This window comes from Chlorocebus sabaeus, chromosome 23, assembly GCF_047675955.1.
Source record: "Chlorocebus sabaeus isolate Y175 chromosome 23, mChlSab1.0.hap1, whole genome shotgun sequence".
NCBI lineage: Eukaryota > Metazoa > Chordata > Mammalia > Primates > Cercopithecidae > Chlorocebus > Chlorocebus sabaeus.
Window position 1 is genome coordinate 50,023,527 of NC_132926.1, and position 22,898 is coordinate 50,046,424.

At 48.2% G+C, this 22,898-nt stretch overlaps 1 protein-coding gene across 6 annotated transcripts in view; it reads left to right on the plus strand.

The window, feature by feature from the left end:
• The first annotated feature begins 16,996 nt into the window (after window positions 1–16,996).
• The window catches only part of ACSL6 (acyl-CoA synthetase long chain family member 6), a 59,340-nt gene continuing 53,438 nt past the window's right edge, over window positions 16,997–22,898 (plus strand). For 2 of the 6 annotated variants that reach the window (XM_038008221.2, XM_038008235.2), the window contains exon 1: window positions 17,390–17,680. In XM_038008221.2, coding sequence (XP_037864149.1) covers window positions 17,632–17,680 — 49 coding nt within the window. In that variant the 5' untranslated portion in view covers window positions 17,390–17,631. Of the gene's footprint in view, window positions 17,123–17,387; window positions 17,681–22,898 lie in introns of those variants that run through there. The other 4 variants (XM_073010710.1, XM_038008233.2, XM_038008240.2 and 1 more) reach the window with 4 other exon arrangements.

Consider the following 22,898-nt stretch of genomic DNA (forward strand, 5'->3'; position numbering starts at 1 on the left):
TTCTTTTATGTTGCTAAGTAGTATTTCATTGTACAGCTATACCTCAATTTGTTTATCTATTTATCTGTTGGTGGAAATTTGGGATGTTTCCAATTTAGGGCTGCTACACCTAAAGCTGCAGTCATTCATGTACAGGCATTCATTATATGGACATATACTTTGATTTCTCCTGGATAAGTTCTTCCATTGATTTTTATTTAGAAAGTCCTCTACCATTCAATGAGAGGATAAGTATTTAAACTTTTCTTCTAGTTGTTGGGCTTTTTCTTTTTTTACATTTAGCTTTTACTCCAGCTGGAATTAATTTTGTTGTGATTAAGCATGAGGCAGGGATCTCAACTAGCTTTTGTTTTGTCTTGTTTTGTTTTTCCCAAAAAGCCATTTTCTCCATCACTATTAGCGAAGAATTGATCCCTTCCCCCACTGATTTGTAATCTATAACTTGCCCCTCTTCAAATGTAATTATAGCAATTGGAACAATTACAGGAATTGCTCTGACACACACATGTCCATGCCCTTCTACCATCTGTCAATTAATTTCTGAGTATCCCCAGAGCAGTATCCATGGTCACACACAACTCATACTGATGCCCACACATGCTCAGATGTTAGAATTATTCACTCCCAGGTACAAGTGACCACTGATCATTGGCAGGAGATTTTAGCAGAGTTTGTCCCATTCATGTAGTGATGCAGGTGTTGGCAGAGTGGGCAGCCTGGAGTGAGCCACAATGAACAGGGCAAAGCAGCTGGCCAACCGTTTAGCCAGAACTTCTTCCCGCTGTACTCTGCTGAGTGAGGCTGGAAAGAAAGCTTGGTTGTAGATGGTAGGATCCTTGAATGGCAGGCCAAGGGCTTTAGTTTACAGATGTCTGCTCTGCCCACAATCCTGCACTGAGTGCTGAGTACACAGAGGTGACTTATCTTTAGGCCCTACCCTTGAAGCTTACCAACAAGTAAAGAGACAACTATGGTTCATTCATTCCACTATTTATTGACCGCCTACTAGTTGCCAGACACTGTTCTAAGTGCTTAGGATATATAAGAAAACAGCCAAAGATCCCTGTCCTTGTAAAGTTCAGCAAGGAGAAAGAGAGACAATACTAATACTACATGTGATTTTAGTAAAAAAAATGTATGGGATGTTAGAAGCTGATAAATGCTTTGGAAAAAGTAGGACAAGTATCCTTCTACCAAGGATACTTGGAAGAAGAGGAAGGAGGGATAGCGATGTTAAATAAAGTAGTCAAGGCAGCACTTGGGGAGACCATTTGCAGCCTCATTGGGAATTACACTGTTGACCAGGCATGGCAGCTCATGCCTGTAGTCCCAGCACTTTGGGAGGCCAAGGCAGGCGGATCGCTTTGAGCTCAGGAGTTCAAGATCAGCCTGGGCAACATGGTGAAACCCCGTCTCTACAAAAAATACAAAAATTAGCTGGGTGTAGTGGTGGACGCCTGTGGTCCCAGCTACTCAGGAGGCTGAGGCTGGAGAATTGCTTGGACCCAGGAGTGGGAGGTTGCAGTGAGCCGAGATTGCACCGCTGCACTCCAGCCTGGGCAACAGAGTGAGACCCTATCTCAAAAAAAAAAAAAAAAAAAGAGAGAGAGAGAGAGAACTAAACTGTTCAGGGCCTTTGAGAGCATAGAGGGGTGCCCTCCATGACGGCAGGGAGTTTATGGAGGGCTTCCAGGAGGAATGTCCCATGAGTGAAGACAGTGGAGAAAGGTATTCAGGCAGAGGAAGCAGCATGAAAAGTGAAAGAGAAAGTGGCTCCACAGAGAGCCACAGGCCAATCATGGCTTCAGGAGTGCAGGGCTGTGCGCATAAGGCATGGCCAGCCTGGGTCGTGGAGAGCTTGGGTGAAGATCACAGTCCAGGGATTTTGGTCCACAGATGGTCCCCAGTACCTACAGCTGTACCCTTGGCCAGGGGTTCAGTGGGGTTCCCCAGAGCCCGAGGGGTGCTCATCAAACCTGTGCTGAGTGCAGGTCTACCCAGAGCTATCCTGTCCATCCAGGGCCAGAGCTGACCCTCCCCAAGACATCCAACTGGCTGTCACTGAATGTGCCCCCTGAATCACAAAGTGCCCACCTTGGGAAGTGCTAGAGTGTGGGTGGGGGAGCGTGGGCTGACATCACATGCCTGGCCCTGTCTCTGAAGTCGTCTGACTGACTCTCAGCCAAGACCAGCCTTGTGGGGCAGTCACTGAGACTGTGGCTGTGGCTTCTGATCTGAGACGAAGGCAGGAAACTGTGGCCAAGGCCCCAGTGACAACATATGCTCATCAAATGGGAGAAAGGAAGTGTGTGCCAGGAAACGTGTACAGCAGCCCCACCGCCCCCAGCCCGGACCTGAGTGGCCTTGGTCCAGCAGAGTCCCAGGTCTGACCTGAGGCCTGCTGTGGCCCACTTTGTCCCAGATGGCATTACCTGCCGCATAGTGGTCAGGGTGGTCACTATGGCATCAGGAACTCCAGACCCCAGCAGATGTGGAATGTATGACCAAAGGCCTCAGGATGACTTGAGATCTCCCCACACACACCCCGCCCCAGGGCCTCTCTGAGTTGGGGCTTCCCGTGACTGCAGCCACAGAGGTTTCTCAGGCCCCTTTTTTCTGATGCTTTTTCCATAGAACATCTGGGAACTGATGTGAACCACCCTAATGAGCCACAGTCTCTGAAAGCCTCACAGATCTCCCCTGAGCCCTCTGCATCTGCGCCCACACCTCCATTATGCCCAGAGGCTTGGAGGAAAACTCTGGCTTCCAGTGCAGTGGGGCAGAAAATCCCACACCAGCGAGGCCACAACCACCTTCTGCTTCTATGATGGCCACAAATGTTGCTGGAATTCACATTCTGTCCAAACGCAGTGCTAGGACCTATGATATAGCAAGGAACAGGGCTGGGCCTGCTGACAAGGAGTTCCCAAGGGAGGGAGAGAGACAGACAATTAAAAAGTGAACACATGCACACATAAGGTAATGTCCCATAGTGTCCCTTCATCCAACAAGGTACTGCGACAGAGTTTGGGTGGGTGCCATGAGATTGGGCCATAGGCCAGGCCCCCCTGAGGAGAGGACATCTGAACTCAGACCTGAATGGCATAGGAAGAACGTGGGTGCAGTGGAGCAGGGACGGGGCCTGCAGTGGGAGTGACGGGGGAGTTTCCAAGGAAGAGGAGGCCAGCATGAGTGGGCGGGGGCCATGGAGAGGATGAGCCAGAAAGGTAAGCAGAGCCAGAAAGGTAGGCAGGGCTGGATCATTCATGGCTTTGTGGGCCTGATAAATACTCTGGATTATCTTCCAAGTTAAGAAGTTTCAGGCAGGCTAGTGACATGATCTCACTTAGGTTTTTCAAAGATGAGCCTGGCTGCTGTGGTGGAGTGGGAAGCAGGGGGACAAGAGTAGGAGTGGGGTGACCAGTGAGGCACCTGCCACAGCAGGACAGGGAGCTGGGGACAGCTGCAGAGCAACCAGTCACCCACGGACTCTGCATGTATCGTTAAAACAGGGCTGGAAGGAGCTGCTGACAGGCGGGCGAGATGTGAGGTGTGAGAAGAAAGAGGCAAGGGTGAACTGGAGAATTGCAGTTGGACTGCATGGACTCCAGTGACCGAAAAGCCCAGAGGTGGCACAGGTTCTGGTGTGGTTGGGTCAGTGCTTCTCCATCAGTTGGTCTGTCCTCAGTCTGGCATCCCTCAATAAGGCAAAATGGCTGCACTGGTTCCAGTCCTGACATCCACCAGCAGAAGCTTCTACTGTCAAACCATTAAACAAAGGTCCTGAACTTTTGTCTAATTTAGATGAGCAATCACGGTGGCAATGATGCAGGGTTCTACTAGTTGCTTTCACACTAGGAGTATCTGCCTACCAGAGCAGGAAGGGTGGGAAGGATGCCAGGAAAGCGCATCTGCACCAATGTCCATAGGGCTGTGGTTCACTGGAGAGGCCACTTGATATCCAGTGGGAGTTACCAAGAGGAAAGGTGGATGTAGAAGTCTGAAGCTCCGGAGAGATATCAGGGTGGGAAATAGGAATTTAGTTGTCATTGGCGGGTAGACAGTACTTGCATCTGTGAGGCTGGGAGAGGGAACCGAGAAGCATGTGTAAATTGTGCTCTGAGGACTCAGCCCCATAGCATTCCAGCACTTAGAGGCAGGACAGCTCCTGAGGAGAAGCAGCAAAGGAGAGAACAAAGGAGCATCAGGGAGGTGGCAGGAAAGCCTGGAGCATGTGCTGTCATGGAAGCAAGAGAAGACAACACTCAGGAAGCTGTTTCCCTGCAGCTGAGAGGAAGGCTACCTGGCAAAAAAGCAAGATGAGAACAAAGACGTGGACCCTGGATTTGGCAACATGGTAGTGTTAGTGACCTTGACAAGTCACGCCTTGGAGGACAGGCCATGAGGTGGAGAAGTGGGAATAGTGAATGCAGACGGCTCCCTCAGGGAATTTTGCTGTGAATGGAAGAGAAAAGGTGCGGTATTTGGGGGTAAAAATGGACTCAAGTAAGAGTCTATCATGGCTGAAGCCAGTGCCCATGTGGTCCACAGCTGTGGTCTAAAAGGACATCCAGGCCACAGGACAATCATTTTCTTCTCTGTTCTGGGTTGAACTTGGACTCAGAGTGGCCCTGGGCTAGGAGCCTCTGTGCTCTATCCCTCTGAACCCCTTGGAGTCTTTCTGTCAGAGCACACAGCCCCCCCCCGCTGTAACTGCCCATGCCTACCTCTTCTCAGCAGCCCAGGCTGGCCCCACGCTGGGGACAATGGAGTGGAGGATTAATCCCCATTCACAGAGGCATCAGCACAGATGGAAAATCCAGGGCACTGACAAAAGTGATTGATAGGGAGTTGGGGGCATGGGCATCACTGAGTTGGGACTGGACAGGAGTGGAAATAAAGGATGAGGGAGAATAGAGGCCCAATGGCCAGCATGGCAGGGAGAGTGGCACGAGTACTGGACCGCTCTGAGGCTGTGTTGTGTGGGATGTGTGTGGGTAAAAGTCATGGAAGGGGAGAGCCAGGACACAGAGGTGATGGACTGGAAGAAGAGAGCAGGAACAGGGTCCTAAAGTTCTGGGCCATCCTTGGAGGCTAGTGGTGCCTGGGCTGGGACAAGCTCCATAAGCTGGTTCCAAGTCATCACACGTGTCATGATAAAGTTTGGAAGCATTCATCTCCTTCTGAGCTGTGTCATTTCTTCACTCATGCCGCTGAACTCCAGCCTGTGGCCCATCCACACCTGGGAAAGAAGCCACATGATTAGCTGCACAGATCAGGGCAAGATCTATCCGTGACTGACTTAGGAGCCACATGAAACCCCAACAACTATCAGCACTCCATTTTCGGGAGGATCACCATAACCAGCTCTAGGAGAGAGAGCAGGGCTGGACTGGCGGTCAAATAAGGAGCCGGAGCACAGGGAGTAAGTAGATGATCTGTGACTGCTGCTGTCCTGCCCATCTGCCAAACCCACCTTAGTGTGGTCTGTGAGAAGAAACAGCCCCTACCGAGGACTTCCAGGAGCAGCATCCTGGGCCAGATCAGGACAGGAGGTGAAGGGAGGGTCTGTGAAGACTTCCAGGACATTTGAGATTTTCCTGCTCTGGAGTCCAGAGGACACAGGAAGGCTGTATGGGAGCAGAGGCTGGGGTGGAGGTCGCTGACGGGGGAATGGGGTGAGGGGCCAATGACCTGAGGAGTGGGTATTACAAGGGTCAGACTATTGCCAGGGGATTACAGGATACCCCTAAGAATGAGCAGAGGTCAGAAAATGGACCTCACGCATCTTAGAAAGGGCTTGGACTGGGCTGGGTTGATTGTCATGGGCGTGGTGGATCTACAGCATCTCAGGATGTGGGAAAAAAAATCTTAGCCACCCATTACCTGGGTACTAGAAGGAATCAAAAGTGACACATTTGATGAATAAAAAGCAAACAAGTGGTCAAATAATTACTGACCAATTCTGAAGGTGAATTTCCAAAAAGTCAGCAGAGGCTCAGAAAAAAAAACAACTGAAAAGGCCAGGTTAGGAAGGACTGAGTCAAGCCAGTGGGCAACCTGTCTGTCCCGGCTGCTTAGGGGACGCCTGGGTCTCAGCCATGCCTGGGGATGAGATGACACTGACTCATGGGAAAGACGCTGTAATCAGGATCAATATGATTTTGCGGGGGAGGTTGTTTGAGAAAGACCTGCAAGATGTTCCTTTGCCTGAACTTTCTTTCCTCCCACTTCTCATTCTGTGTTATCGGGATCCCACACCCACCTCTGCTGCTGAGACGTCCCTTCCCCAGTGCCCTCTCACCTCCATTCCCAGAGCAGCCGACTCCTGAGTCCTATCCAGCCTGTCTTCTCTGCAGGGGTGGGCAATGCATTTAGAGAAAAACAAACCCTGTGATTTTGGAATCCTGATTATTACACATGTCTTAATTTGCATTCCTTTTCAAAAATATAACTTCATTTTTCTTTCTGACTACAAATGTGATATATGTTCATTATAGAAAGTTTGGAGAACTCAGAAAAGCACCAAAAAGAGTATAAAAACCACCCTCGATCCCAGCTCAGAGGTCATTATTTACTTCTGACACATCAGTCTGTGTCTTTCCTGACTCCCTTCCAATCACATCTTCTTTTTGTTACTTGGAGCCATACCTTCCATTCTAGTTTATAAATTTCATAATGGAATGTAAGCTCCATGAGGACAATGGTTTTATCTTCTTTGTTCACTGTTGTTTCCTAGTACATAGTAGTCACTCAATAAATATTTGTTGGAAGAATGGATTTCATAACCCATTTTAATTTAATGCAGTGCAGTCATCTTCTGGCATTATTTTCCATTCTCTTATGCCATTATTTTTACTGGCTACATAGTATTTGTCCTATGAGTATGCAATAATTTATTTCTCTAATCCACCATTGTTAGATATTAAAGTTGCTTCAAACGTGTTATATTATCAGTAACATCATGGTGAACATCTTTGAATATTCATATATAGCTATTTTTTGCACATATTTCCTTAAGATAAATTCCTAGAGGGGGACTTGCTGGGTTTACCATGCTTACTAAAATTTTCTATGTGTTTTGCCAAATTGCCTTCCCTCCCCAAAAGGGTGATCTAAACCCACGTCCTTAACCCTTTCCAATAGAATCTATTATCATGCTTTAAACTCTGATAACTGACAGGAAAGGTGTACCTTATTTTTATTTTTATTGGTTTTTTCTTTGGTTACTTTTGGGATTGACAAATATTTGCTAGTGATTTGTATTTTTTATTTTCTGAATTGCTTAGTCAGCTTCTTTTGGGGTGTGTTTTTCCTAATTGATTTATAAAGAGTTCCTCATATAATACATGCCTTTTTGAGTTGAAAAAATTTTTAATTTTATGTGGTATTTTTATTTAATATTTGGGCTTTCTAATTAATTGATCTATCCATTTTTGTACTTGTATCACAGATTTTATTTTTGTGCTATTCATTGTACTTATTTACTATGGCATTTTAATACTTATTATTATTCTCCTTTCACAAATGTTTCTCAGCCAGCATTGTACATGTACAACTTTCAAATGATATTTAGATTCACATTGTTAACTTAAAAAATGAGATTACATTAAATACAAACATAAGTTTGTGAAGAATTAATGTCTTCATAGCATTTAGTATTTTAATCCAAGAATAGAGTTTACCTCTTTGTGCATTTATGTCCTTCTATAAAGTTTTATATTGCTCTTCATCTAGGTCCTGTGCAAATCTTAAGTTTATTTCCAGTTATTTTCTATTTTTTGTTGCTTTTTGAATGAAACATTTTTCCTGTAATTTTTCTGTTTATTTCCATATGTAATAAATATTCAGCCACCTCATAAATACTCCTCTTAAGTACAAAGCTTTTTAGTTGCTTCCCTTGGAGTTTCTGCCCTCTAGGCACTCACTTTGGGTCTTTCCTCTTTCTCTCTTCCATCCACATATAGATGCAGAGCTAAATTTGAGTCATCCAAAGCATAAATACAAAGCAGTGTGGACTCCTGTTCTCAGAGGAGTGCGATCTTCCCCCAGTGAGCTCATTGGTGCTTATCTTGGAAAGAGGAGTCTTATGTGGAGTCATAGACTTGTCCAGGTCGAGACAGGAGGGATACCCAGCCAGGGAACTGTGAAAATAGGTCCACTGGTAGGAGCAAATCAGTTAGGGGAAGCAGAAAGCACATGGAGGGAGTAGTGATGAATATGGCAGGAGGTTCAGCAGGACCAGGCCTTGGGAACTTGGGCTGGCCGGAGGACCTGGACTTTATGCTTGGGCAGGGAAGACCCACCCTTGAGGAGCACGGTGATGGGAATAGAATAATGGCCCATGAAGGAGGAGGGGCTGACTGTGCATAGAAGGGGGCTGGCAGGAACAGAGGTGCCTGGAGGAAGGCGCAGTATGAGTACGGACCTGTCTGCCAATGCTCCTTTTCCTTCAAGAGCCACTGTCTGCCCCTGCCCTGCTGAGGAAACCCTTCTTGGTCCTTTCCAAGGGCACAAATTAGAGGTCCATCCTCCTCGCTCCCAAGATGCACATGCTGACTCTGGCACAAAAAGTACTGCCCCAGGGTGAATTGTTTTCTGACTCTCCACCAGAACAGGCCCTGTTGGTGTTTACACCTGCTCAAGGACTTCTCTCTTACATTCTGAAATTCTATAGCACAAAATTTTAGTGGATGCCTTTATTGAGTATCTCTGGAATGCCAGAAGGCTGAGCGAGATACCACGTGCATGCTGAGTGTAGGAGGTGACATAGTGTCAGGAAAGGGTGGCCCTGTGGGTTTCAATCTGACTTTTCACAGGTGTTTGTGGCCAAGTCACCTCCCTTACTCCTCACCTCACAGTTTCGGGGAATTCACCTTGTGAAACTGTGCTCTCTTCATTGCACACTTGGCTCAGTGTGTCTGTCCTGAGTGTTTTACATGTCATTACTTTTTCCTTGTTTGGGAGTTTTCATTGTACAGATTTCACCTTTTCTTTTTGGAAATTATTTTGAGTGAGGTTGGAGTGGAGGATGTGCTGGTATATTGGGTGGATTCCCTGCTGCCGTGTCATCACTGAGAGTTCATGGTTGGCTCTGGTATTTCTACAAATGCAGGGGATCTTCTGTTTCTTTCCCTCTGGGATTTGCCCCTACACAACCACAGCAAGGCTATAGTAGCTTCAGTGATGAGAGCAAAGGCTCCAGTTACTAAGTTTTCTGGAGTTACCCTTGCTATGTTTTCCTACTACGAAACAGAGTGCCTCCCAAATTCAGTTTGCCTCTTCCCAAGAAATGAACTCTTGTGTTTCCTTTTCCACATAAGAAATTCTCTATCTCTAATTTTAATAGATTTTATTGATAAAAGATGTTAAATTGTTGTGAATTCCTCTTTGTATGATCTTTGCCAGTTTTCCTGTTAATAGGTATAATGGAAAGAACACACGCTTGGAATTTGGATGGCTTTGGGTTCAAATCTCAGGCCAGCTGTGGAGACCTTGGGCAAGCTATGTCAGCTCTCTAAACCTCAGTTTCCTCATCTGTTAAATGAGATGTTAGTCAGTGCAAGTGACCACAAGCACTGTAACCTACTCAAGCCAGCTAAAAGGGAATTGAGACTGATTAGTCAGTCATCAGAAGTATCTCACATGTTGCAAATGCAGGAGTACAGCTGGGCTTCCAGGGCTGACTAGAATCAGAGTTGCAGGAATGGTGGGAAATGAGGGCCACTGAAAGGTCAGACTCCATTCTGGACTGGCTGAAAACCTTTATCTGGGCTTTGAGATGCAAGATAGTTGGTATTGAGCCCTCTTCTAGTCTGATTTTTTGCACTGATTTTCCCACCTGTCGTCTGCCCTATAGAGAATCTAGCAATGCATTCCTCTGTTTTTCATCTCTGCTTCTCTGGGCATATTTGCTTCATTTGTCATGTTTTCTGCAGATATATATTCTCTGCAGAAAAGGACTAAAGTCCCAATTCAGAGTTCCCAGGGAAGAACTATGATGGATCCAGCTAGTTATTGGACCAATTAATTATTGGTCACCCAGACGTTTCATAGGTGACCAGTGAATAGGGTCAAACTTCTGTGACCATGGCAGCTGCTATCATAAAGTTATGGATGGAATGCAGGGCATAGTGAGAGCAGGCATTCTCTAAAGAAGTTTCTGCAGAGATAATCCTAGCATCCTTATATTTTGGTGTGGCTAGGAGTAGAATGTGAGTTCATCATGCAATTGTGCTTGGATGATGCTCAACAAGTCTGTGGGTTCTGCCCCTGGCTGCTTGTTCCGTATCAGCCTGGCACCTTGGAGAGAGATGCTATTTTATTTTCATGGAATTTCAATTTATATAGTTAATCCATCTGTTAAAACTTCATTTAGGATTATGGTGCCTGTATTTATATTCAATATGGGCCTATTCTTAGTTCACAAAATTTGATGTCACATCAAGTCTTGGAATTGTGTCTATATTTACCTCATAAATTGAATTGGATGACAAATAATGTTTTTATATAGTTTTAAATAATTTATATGCAGGAATTATTTAAGTTTTCAACATTTTAAACATTCTCCCTAGGGAATAATGAAGGGTGCATTAGGGAGGGAGTTAGAAATCCATGATTTGGTCTGGTCTTAGTCTTAATTTTCTGTGTGGCCTGGGGCAGCCCCTCCTTGGGCCTCTGTGGAATTAGAGAGGACAGGACAGCTGGCTCTGATGGCTTCTCAGGCCCCTGCCTTGCTGGCCTTTCTGGGTGGTCTGCCACTGGTCCTTGGGATTGTTTCTTTTGTAGGCCCCTTCTGCACCTTTCTGGCGCCCTCTAGCAGATTTCTAGTGAGTGACTTTTTTTTCCACTTCCCGGTTACTCCCCTGGCCCTGAGGGTGTCCTCCCAAAGCACAGGTTTTGTTTTCCACGGGTCTGGGTGCAAATTGGCAGGGTTCAGTGTCTTAGGTGTTAAAGTCTTGGTTCCCTGTAATAAGCTCTGTGAGTAGGACACATTCTGCCTGCCTCCAGAGAATGCACCACCCTCTTCTGGAAATTCTCTTTTTTGACTTCCTGGCACCTGGCCGCCTCCTAGAGTTCTTCCTTCCGCCACCTCTAAAGCCTCTGGCTCTTCCCCCTTCTCTCCCTCTGTAACATCTTCCCAGGCTTATAGGAGCTACCCTGAAAGTCCTCATGGCCACCTCCAGCCCTGTTCTCTCTCTCTCTCCAGCCCCAGCTCACTGTGGTTTTCTAATGGCCACGAGAGAAAGGGGTCCTGGGGTAGGTGCCAAAAGACTGCAGGGTCAGAAGGTGACAGGTCCCGGGAGGAGGAACTCTTTACTCATACCCTGCTGTCAGGGAGGTGGCATCACTCTGATTTCCCTAATTATCTTCCCATGACCTGCTTATCCTTCTCCAGCACCCCAGCCCTCACTGAACCAAGAGACACTGGAAATGGCTTCTTCTTATAATAGATTTTTCCTTGTTACAAAAATGTTTATTCATTGTAGAAAATTTGGAAAATACAGATAAATTTAAAGAAGAAAAAAGCCTTATTATCCCATCACTCACTGATAATATTAACCTTTCTTCTATTTTTTCCATGAATATATAACTGCTTCTAAACATCATTTGAATAATGCTGACTATACTGTTTTATAACCTGCATTTTTCAATTGGCTGCATGCCATGAATATCCCTCTGTGTCATTGTGCAGTCTTCTGCATCATCGTTTTTGTGGGTAGCAAAGCATATGCCATCCTATAGATATCCAAAAATGTTTCCAACCTTGTGATTGAGCATTAGGGTAACTTCCAATTTGGCACTACTGTAAATAATATTGCAATGACAATCTTTTTGAACAAATAATTCCTGATTCTCCCCCCCCTCCGCCGCACCACCACATGTACACATTTTGTATTAATTCCTGAGCAACCCACCATTGATAGTCCAAAGGTAATAATTTTTTGAGGTTTATATTACACCTTACCAAACCCCCCCCCAGAAAGGGCTCTCAGGATGTCAGACCCTCAGATACATAGTTTCTTAACATCTCTATCCTGCTTTTATTGTTTAAAATCATCTGGCCTGCTTGGTGGGCTTGAGCTGCTTAGGTGGCCACTGGGGAAAAGGGTCTGGATTCTCAGTGAAGAGAAAAGGGATTGGGGTGGGTGAGGGGCTTCCAGATGGATGAGATTGGGGCTTATGGAATGCTGGTCCTCTCTCCTATCACAGGGATCAGCACCCTGCGATGCCACCATAATCTCTGGGAGAGGGAGACAAAACATACAGGCAACAGCTTCACGTTTTGCCTAAGTGGGCAGTTCGGCTGAGAAGGGCAGCATTTCTTTCTTGAATTGCCTGCTATGGCTTCTGCTCTTTTTTCTTTTTCTTATTGATTTGGATTACATGTCAAACCCTCTGTTGCCTGTGGCATAAATATTTTTGCAAGTTATCTATTGATTCTTTAGATCTTTGTAATGGTAGTTTTTAACATGTAGACATTTAAAATTTGCATGTAGTCAGATACCTTCAAATCTACTAGTCTTTTCCTTTGTGGTTTCTGCCTTCTCTGTTGTGCATAAAAAGACTTTCCCCATCCCCAGATGGTGTAAACATTAATCTATATTTTCTTCAAGTTGTATTCATTTTCAGTCTTTAAAATGTAGTTTGTTTCCCATCTAATTCTGACCTCGTGTGAGTGGGAGACATATGCACAGGTGTCCCCTCAGGAACCTGGAGGTGCCAGTGCTAACTCCCAGCTAGTTGACCAGTGCTAGTTGACCAGTGCTAACTCCCAGCCAGTTTACCAGTGCTAACTCCCAGCCCAGTGGACTCAGGACAGCTTCCAAGAGCTCTATCTTTGCCTTTCCATAGCTCTGGGGGAAATCCCAGACGCCCTTCAGTTATTTAATTGGCGTTTTTTTTAAAAAAAGAATCTCATTGGTTTTGTCGGTCTGGTTGGATCTACAGAGAATTTTCAATTAAAAGAAACCCTCCCAAATAAGCGGGGTTAATTCATACCTGACAGATGGACAATGGCATTTCCACAGGGCAAGTGCCTTTCATGCAGGCAGGGACCTTTTGTTTGTTTACTGCTACATCCCCAGGACCTAGAACAATGCCTTGCACATAGCGGGGACTCAGCATATACTTGTTAGATGAATGAATGCATGAGTGGCTCTCAGGTACTCATTGTTTAAAATGTAAAGAGGTAATAACATGGGAAAAAAACTCATGTCAGGTTTTTAAAAAGCAACATAAGGGCCAGGCACGGTGGGTCACGCCTGTAATCCCAGCACTTCGGGAGGCCGAGGTGGGCGGATCACCTGAGGTCAGGAGTTCGAGATCAGTCTGACCAACTTGGCAAAACCCCGTCTCTACTAAAAATACAAAAATTAGCTGGGAGTGGTGGTGAGTGCCTGTAATCCCAGCTACTCAGGAGGCTGAGGCAGGAAAATCACTTGAATCCGGGAGGCAGAGGTTGCAGTGAGCCGAGATCATGCCACTGCACTCTCCAAAAAAAAAAAAAAAAGCAACATAAGATACTGAATAAACAATATCCATAATTCACTTATTCATTCAATGAGTATTTCTTGAACTGCACTACACATATGGAAAAGACAGGGTTGATGTAAAGATTAAACAAGTTAGCATATTGTATTAGGCTGCTAGAGCTGTCATAACAAAAATACCACAAACTTAGCAGCTTAAACAACAGAATTTTATTTCCTCATGATTCTGGAGACTGGAAATCCAAGGTCAAGGTGATGGTAGAGTTGGTGTCTGGTCTGCAAGACCTCTCCTTGTCTTGCAGATGACTGCCTTCTCTCTGCAATAAAGTTCTCGTAATAAACTTTCTCACAATAAAGTTCAGGCCTTTATTCCCGATGTCACTCTTCTTATAAGGACACTAGTCCTATTGGATTAGTGCCCCACCCTTATGACCTCATTTATCCTTACTTACCTTAAAGACTCTGTCTCTAAATACAGTTACATTGAAGGTTAGAGCTTCCATATATGAATTGGGATGTGGGGGACACAATTCGGTCCATAACACATACGTAAAGTGCTTAGAAATAATGTCTGCCTCATATTAGGCCCTATGTAAATGTTGGATATTATTATTGTTGTTAGAAAATATACAAAACTACATTAGTTATTATTGCATTCTCATTGGGGGATGAAATTACAAGTGATTTTGTCTTATACTTTTCTATATTTTCCAAAATTTCTATGTTGAACAATGTTACTAATCTGAGGGGGGAAAACACCACTATTCAGTAAAAGACATGGTTGAATATTGTTTGCAGCTCTCCAACCATTATATCATGTGTTAAAAGCCATTGCTCCAGAAGGGGGAGCTATCCTTAGTGGATTCTTTGTTGGGTTTCAAGTTTTTGGTTCAGGTCTCCGAATTTGTGGTTGTTAGAATACAGAGAAGCAAAGACCTGGCTCAGCTCACCCAGCCCCATCAGCCAGAGCTTCCACTAGGAGATGCAGTAATGGGGACGGAAGATGCATCATGCTGTGTGTCAGCCCCATAGCCACACCCTCTGGAGGGCAGGAAAGACCTTCAGCAGTGGGATGGTGAGTGGATCAGTTTGAGTTCTTGGCTCCAAACTGACTAAACAAAGTCTGGACTATTTTAATCAGAAAAAGAGTACATTAAAGAATATGTTCACTTCTAAAAGGCTCAACTTTGGGGGCAGTTCAAGAAACAGGCTCAAATTTCAGTTTCTGAAATGACTCCCAGAATCATCTACCATCCATGGCTTCTGTTACTACCCTTGTGCCAGCAAGGTAGATGCCATGTGCATGACTTTCTCTCACTCATTTCTGGCCTTTATATCAAAGGCTCATGAGAATGTTTCATTGGTACAGTCTAAGTCACTTATCCACTCCTAGCTGCAAAGGAAGCTGGAAAAGTGAGTTTTCTGGATTCTACCAGAGACACTTGCAACTTGGGAAACTATCAAAATGTAGAAGAGAATGAATGAAAAATGAATAAATGGGAGTCAGGAACCCAGAACTGCTGTGTGACCTAAGACAGTTGTTTGCCTTTCCTGACATCAGTGTCTTCTGTTCTGTCAAATGGGATAATATCCTCTGCATTCTTTGGGCCAGACCCCGTGCCAGGGCTGCAAATAGATGATTAGGCTCCTATCTGCCAGCCCTCTCAGAGATGCTGGTCTGGGAGGAGATGTGTATGAACATGGCTGGCCACTATGGTGGCTGGATTTGCTGTCTAAGGACTAAGAGGGATATCTAAGGGCTCCCCAGCCTGGCCTGGGCATTTCTGGGCCCTGGGTTCCATGGATGCCACACCCATGCAGTCTAGGGCCTGAGTCACAGTGTCTACCCATGCCTGCAGATGGTTCACAGATGGAGACTCACAGAGAAGGAAGAAGACCTTGGGAACTCAGGACAGGAAAGAACAAGTCCCATTACTCAGTGGAAGGAATAGGCCTAGAGAGGAGAGAGACCTGGCCATGATCCCACAACCAGGCTAGGGCCTTTCTGTCCCCATCCCTCAGGGGAAACCAAGCCATGCTCAGAGGAAAACAGAAAAATACTTGGCTAAGCTAGAATCAGTCACAGCTCCAGTACTGGTTTTTGAATTAAAATATTCACAAGTAGCAGAGACATCTGTAGGGAGAGTAACAGGATGCGACATCCTGCTGGAGGCCAAGCTAAATGTGTCCCATGACATCACTCTGAAGAGGAGGCTGCCAGAGCCGCATAGTGCCTGGAGTGCTCCTGCAGCTGCGTGCTGCAGAGGCCTGAGGCTAGCAGCCTGGCTCCTGGCCCCCTTCTCTGTGAAGAAATGCTCTGTTGGCCCCCTGGCCTATGGGGAAATTACCTGACCACCTCCCTAGGCCAATCTGGTCTGGGGAGATATGTTCTTTCTGCCCAGCCTTCTGGTTCTCCTGGGTCTTCTCCTTAGTACCAGCAGATCCCCAGTTACTCTGCTATCAGTGGGAGTGCAGGGGTGGGGGGATTCTGAAAGCCATGTTACTTGCTGGGAGGAGTCCTGCCACACAGCCTCTGTCACACCCTCTTGGAGGAGCCCTGCCAAGCTTGAGATCCCAGCAAAGTCCCTGCCAGGCTGTGGCTGAGTTCAAGCTGGAGCAGCTCTCCCAGGAGTCCAGATCCTGTGATGGAGAAGGTGTAAGATCCTATTGTAAAGATTGGAAGTGACTCAGAGGCACACATCTGCACACTTGCACCACTACAAGGTACATACAGGCCTGGGCACATACATGCCATGTACTCGTACTACAGATACAGGTCCCCACACACTCACACCCAGCTGTTGAGTTGTGAGCACACTTGCACTCATAGCTGATGGTCTCTAGTGGGCCTGAAGAGATCTCGTGCTCTTCCACTCTCTGCTTCCTGACTTCTGCTCTCTGGTTTTCTATCCTCTTCCTCCTGGGCTGTGGCTTAGCCAGTGCCTGGCCTGGGAGGGCTGCATATAGAGAAGGCCAGGCTGCCTGAGCGCTGTCCTCGGTGCTGGAGTCCTGGTGGGCTCTGCATGCTTGAGGAAAACAAGCAAGGGCATTGGGAGGAGGTGATCTTGCATGGAGGTATAGATGTTCATGGGGTGCCCACCAGGATGCCTACCCTTATTATTTCAGAAAATGTGCAACTGGGCTTCCTCCTTTCAATCGCAGACACTGAAACAGGTGTCCAAGTCCTCAGCCCAGCAGTGTGGCCATCTGTGACTGTGTGTGGCTATATGGCCATTCATTGTGACTATGAGGGGCTTCTTGAGACCTCGTGTGCCACATACAGTTGTGTATGAAGACCATGATTGTTTCCTTACGAGACACCTGTGATTCCATGTGGCTGCCTGTGACCATGTTACTACTGGTGAACACATATGGCAGCCTGTGACCACACTGAGTCTCCTGTGACCTTGTGTAGCCTCAGACCTGAACTCGTGCGTCCCCAGATGATCTGAGCACTATCTGGTCTAGCTGCCCGATTTGTCAGAGCCTAGATGAACCCTTGCCACTCCCTCTCCTCACTGGTTTGCAGAGGTGGCACCCGGAGGCTCCCCATGTCTGCAAACTCGGGTTCTAGGGGGCGTTGGTGTCAACGGGCACCGGCCCACAGGAGTGTGCACCTCCTAGGACAGGTAACCGCGACCCAGCTGCCATTCGAGCCTGCCCAGCCATAAAACCCAGGCTGCCAGTCGCGCGGGGGCAGGGTCGCTCGTTGATGGGGTGGGTGGCGGCGGGGTGGGCTCAATGTCACGCTCTAGCGCTCGTCGCCCATGCTCCCCCTTCCAGCCGGTTTCCCAGAACGCCAGGTACTGACGTTGGGGAGCGGGACCGGAGAGGGCTGGTTCGCTCTGCGGCCGGGCCCCTCCCCCGCCCGGGAGCTCGGCGGTTCCGACACGGTGGTCAGCGCGGGGCAAGCCCCAGACCTGGCCCAGTTGCTGGGCAGGGAGTAAGGCTCGGGTGCGAGCGTGCGCTGCGCCCTCCCCCTTGAGCCGTCTCCGCAGCGGCGCGGGGAGGCGGGAGCTGCGGAGCCGGAGGGCGGGGGCTAAAAATACCCGGCAGCGGCGGCGGCGCGGCTACTGCTGGGGCTGCTGGGCTGCGGGGCTGCGGGCCGGGGAGGCCGGGCCGGGCCCCGCTGACCGCCATGCTGACCTTCTTCCTCGTATCGGGGGGCTCCCTCTGGCTGTTCGTAGGTAAGTGCCCGTCCTGTCCGCGTCCCGAACTCCCATCTCCCGCAGGCTATGAGGTCTTCGCCTGAGGTGGGGGTGTTACATCTCCGCGGCCGCCAAGCCCCCATCCCCGGCTGCTGAGCTGTCCCGTCAAGGTCCCCAGGGCCGCCTAGGTACACCCTCCGCCCCCAGTTCTCGCGGGCTCCGGGCCGGGTTTGGGGAGCACCTGGGTCTGCGGAGGGAGATAGGGGGCTTGCTCACTGCAACCCACTATAAACCCCCGCCAAGTTCTTGCGTCCCCCTTCCCTGATGGCAAAGACCATCCGCGGATCAGATTAGGCCCTGAGCCAAGGCCAGGGACAGACATTGCGTCCTTGTCCATCTCCTGGGACCAGGAACCCAGGGTATTGGTCCCCGAGGTCCCACAGCAGGTCAGCTATGTAACCCGGACTGACCTGGGCTTCCTGATCCCAGCGAGGGGCTTCCTCACGACCCCTCCCTGCCTGTCCTTCAGAGTACAAGATTTCTGTAAAGTAGGATTCACCTGACTCCTCTGCTCTGCCCAGGGCTGCTGTGTCTCCACTGTTTCCAGACCCCTCCCCTCCACCTCACAGGAGTCAGCCTCATCACTGCACTTCTTAGGGGGCTAAGAGGAGCCCTGCTGGATCCCGCCTCCGCAATTACCTCCCCCAACTCCCCCATACACCCACACCTGGAATCTCACCACAGGCCCTTTTATCTGCCAGTTCTACTACCCGCACCGGCTACTTCCCCTCTCTGAGCCTGGGGTCCTCCAGAATATAATACCACTAAAGGATCTCCACCTCCACCCCCACCCCCATGTGCAGATTCAGCCTGATAATTTATGTGCAGTGCTTGATCCTTAAATTGGCCTTAAACCTGTCCTAGTCCACAGCAAATGCTCTATGAATGTTAGTGTTTATTATGATCTCACATTCAAACAGCATCATCAGAAGTGGTAATAAAGCTCTTTATGAGCCAAGTAAGGGGAGGAAGTTGACCCTTTTGAAATCCTTACCTGAGAATTTGTACGTGTTATTTAATATTCACGGAAAATCCTAGAAGGTTGGTGGCACCATCCCTTTTTTTACTGAGTTCAGAGGTCAATTGACTTGCCTAATGTCACATGGATATCTGGCAGACTGGGATTCCATTCGAGGTTTTAATTGATCAACCAATGCTAAGAGCTTGAACCTGGAGGGTTGGTGGGCCAGGTAATCACTTCCTCCACCCCTACCATTGCCTTGAGTTAGGCCACAGGGACACTTCCTCTGAGCTGAGGGAGTGAGTGAAGCCTCCCTAATCCCCTCAGCTCCCTAAGCTCCTTCTGTCTGCCAGTGTCTGTGACCAGCTGTACAGGGGCACTCTGGTCCTGAGGCACATCCAGCAGGCAAGGACAGGGCTAGAGCTGGGGTTGGAGGTAAAGGGCAAGGATAATTAAAATAATGGTGATGGTGGTCGTGACAGCCAACATTTAATGACTGCGTGATAGATGGTCTCAGAACCTCTCCCCACTGCCAGGACCCCTTTGCCCTACTGTCAGGAAGCCCCCACCCAGCCATGGGTCCAAGGTCAGCTCTCTGAAGACTTGGTCTTCTGTGGCTGCAGGGAGGTGTCTAGGAGCTGCAGGACCACTTGTGACCGGGGTCATCAGCAGCCTGTGAGAAAAAGTCCCTCACCATGTGGGGTCCTTGTCTGTGAGCAGGCTTAGCTGGCACTGACTCAAAGTGGAGTCCTGTTTCCTTGTGGAGCATTTCCTAAAGTGGTCAGTTGCCTCCTCTAATGGGAAACTGGGGGCTGCCTTGCTGAGAGACTATACAGGCCTCAGAACCGTCAAGCAGGAGTGATTCTTGGGGCAGGTAGTGGCTGCTTCCACAGAGGCCAAGCTTCTCAATGCAAAAAGCAAGAGGCTGAGGCTGGTCTATGGTGCTCATTGGATAAAATACCCCAGACAAACGCTGGGGCATTTTAAGTTATGTGTCCATCCTCCTTGAGACTTCACTTGGCCCCCAGCCTTTCTCTGGGGGCAGAAGAGACTCCTGAGTTAAGAGCTGTAGTTCTGTGAGCACACCTGAGAACATGCTCTGCCTTGTCATCTCCAGGGTCCCATGGTCCCATGGCAGCTTCCAGATCCCTTCCACTCAGCCAGTAACAGGAGGCAATGTCTCTCTTTAGTAGAGTTATGTGCTTTCTGCCACCTAACCTGGCCCTAGGGAGACCAGGTAGGGCCAGGCAAGGGCTTCCCTCAAGGGCCCTCAGGGAGAGATGACATGAAGTCAGGGATGGGGGTGTGGCATGTACCAGGAGGAGGAGCTGATTGTCTGGGGGAGGTACCATCTGCTCTGGGCTGTGTCTGTCCTGTTGCCTGCTGGAGAGGCCAGCAGAGTCCTGGGCCAGTCCAGATCTCACCTGTGTGCTGAATACTAAACAAGGAGACAAGTAAAATAAGTCCAGTATGAGTCAGATGCTAGGTCTGGTTTGGGGAAGCATGCCCTCAGTGCCATAAACACCTAGAGGACAATGGGAGCAGTGGATTGGAGCTTCTGCCTGCCTATACAGCACCTTCGTGCAAAGTAGAAAGAAGTCCCACTCTTGGTGGATAACTTTATAAAAGGGCACACCTTCCTCTAGGCTAAGGCAGTCCCATGCTGCAGGGTCCAATCTGTTCCATCATATACCCAACCATCAGTGACCTCTGAGTGGGCTTCTGCAGTATTCAGGGGAATTTGTTAGAGATAGGGAGGCCAAGTTCCTAGTGGAGGAAGCCAAACCAGCAGAGTTTGTGGAAAAACTGCAATGAGGGCTGAGTCTTCAGGGTCTTGTGTCTGAGCAATGTGGGTTGTGGGAGAGGATTCTGGAGAAGGTTTTATTTGGGTGACAGAAGAGCCCTCCATTTAGCTGCTGAGTCAAGAGGAAGAGAGTGGAGTCCAGGAGGGTAACAGGAGGTCATTATGATGTTATGGATAAGAATAGATGTGGCCCAAGGATGGCTTGAGTCGAGGCTGGGCTCCAGTAAGGAGAAGAGATAAGCCCCCACCCCTGGTCTTTGCCTTAGGAGAAGTGGGGCTGGCCCTGGTGGGGTGAGACAAGGTTGCTGGTCTAAAGAATGGTTTGGCATGCTCCTGGTTATAGATGCCTAGGGCAAGCGTAGACTTGCATACTTTGGCTTAGTTCAGGCCCATGAGATCCTCCCCTTACCCCATTCTGGGCTCCCATTAGGGTAGAGAACTGACTTGAGGTCTAGGGCCACCCCAGGGGTTTGGAGATGGCAGTTATGAATTGGGACAGATGGTGGAGCTCCAGGCAGAACAGGTGGCTCTGTGGCCAGCTGGGGACATGCCTCACAAACGAAGCCTGAATTTGTACAGGGTGCACCAGCATGGAGCAGGATTTTGCCCTCAGCACCTTCTCACAGCTCTCCAGCCTGTATGGTAGGAGCATACTGACACCAGGGGGCAGCAGAACCCAGTCATTATGCCCTCCAGCTGGTGTTCTGCCCCTTGTGATTATAAAGATTCATAGGTTGACCTTCAGAAGGCTGAATGTGGCTCAGCTACAGCCCCAGATGGTACTCAGGACTGTCCCATACATGGGGTGAGTGATCACGAGGCTCTGGCTTGTTTGTAAAAATGGGCAAAAGTTACAGGCTTTTGTATAACAGAAGCTACACTGTGTATCCAGCTAGCACTGGGCACATAGTAGGCACTCAAATACTCATTAAGTACTAGGTGTGTGTGGAGGGGTGTTTTTATGGGATTAGCTGCTGCAAACAGGCTGACTTGGCTGCTGTTTCACTGAGCACCTACCATGTGTCAAGCACCCTGTCTATGATTCTCCGAGCTTTCCTTCCATCCTCCCACAACACTGTGGGCTGTTATCCCCATTACCTAGGCGAGGCCCTGAGACTCAAAGAGGTTCAGTGGTGAAGCAACTTGTAACAGCTGTGAGTCAGGCCACATTCTCAGACTTTCAGTCCAGGAAGGGACCACTAGGCATGATCAGTCAGCCATGTTAGCTAAAATTATAATAACTCGTGTTAGGCTTTCCTTAAAGAGGATCCAGGATTCTGACATCAGAAAGGGAGTAGGGAAAGAAAAGGCATTCCAGGCCAAGGGACTTGTGTAAGGGAAGATTGGCAATAGGAATCTGAATGAATCTGAATGAAGTTGAAGGACAAATTCTGCTCGGCCAGTGAGGTTGCCAGAGCTGGACTCTGCAGGCCTAGGATAACAGGCCAAGCAGCCTTGGCTTTATTCTGTGCAGTGGTTGTGTCAAGGAGGTATGGGTAGAACTGGGCATGTGGATGACCAAGGTGACACTATTCCTGTGTTCCACAAGCCTCCTCCACAAGTCCCATGGCCTCCTTGAGGGCAGGGCCAGGTGTCTCAAGTCTATGTTCCCAATCCAGAGTTGGGCACACGGGGTGCATAAGTGTTTATTGTATAAACTAATGATATAAAGAATTCCCTGAGAGTAATTTATTTTAATAATACGTTTTATAAGCTGTTTCATTACCACAAGTCAATCAGTAAACAACAGATTTTGAGTGTGCTCCTGCTAGGATGCCAGGCTTTGTGCCCAGCTGGGGGATGACGCCAATACGTTAGAAGCAGTAGGGAAAAGCAGGTGTAAACTCCTTGCAGGCAGGGCCAGGTTACCCTTCACTGGAGAACCCCGAGTGCTGAGAATCAGTGCAGCCTGGAACAGAAGGAGGTGCTCCAGAAGTGTTTACTGAATGAATGAATGAACTAGTGAACCCACAGCTTCTGGGTGACCGGTTTTGTGGAAGAGAGTCTTCTCTGAGGGCTATTGCTTCCTTAGAGCTCCAAGGTTCCAGTCTCCTGATAGATGGGGAGCTTGGGCCACTCTGCCAAGCCTAGATGAGAGGAATTCCCAGTCAAGGTCCTCACCTCACTGGATGGTCTGGTGTGATGGCCTCATTCCTTGCGTTGACCTTGCCAGAGTTCCCACTAACCATCCACTGGGTTCCCAGATTGGTGGGGTTAGGGGAGTGCTGTGGATGAGATGCTGCTTTGAGCCCTTGGGGTTGTCCTTCAGGATACCCAGGGGTGGTTCCTCATCATTTGCTCGGCTGCCCCAGAAGATCCGTGGTAGGCGTGGTTATTCCTGGGCCTACTTCCTTTGTGTAGCTCCTAATTCATGTGAATCTTGGGGCCTGGGACAGGCAGAAATGGGAAGATGAGAAGTGGATTGGAACAGA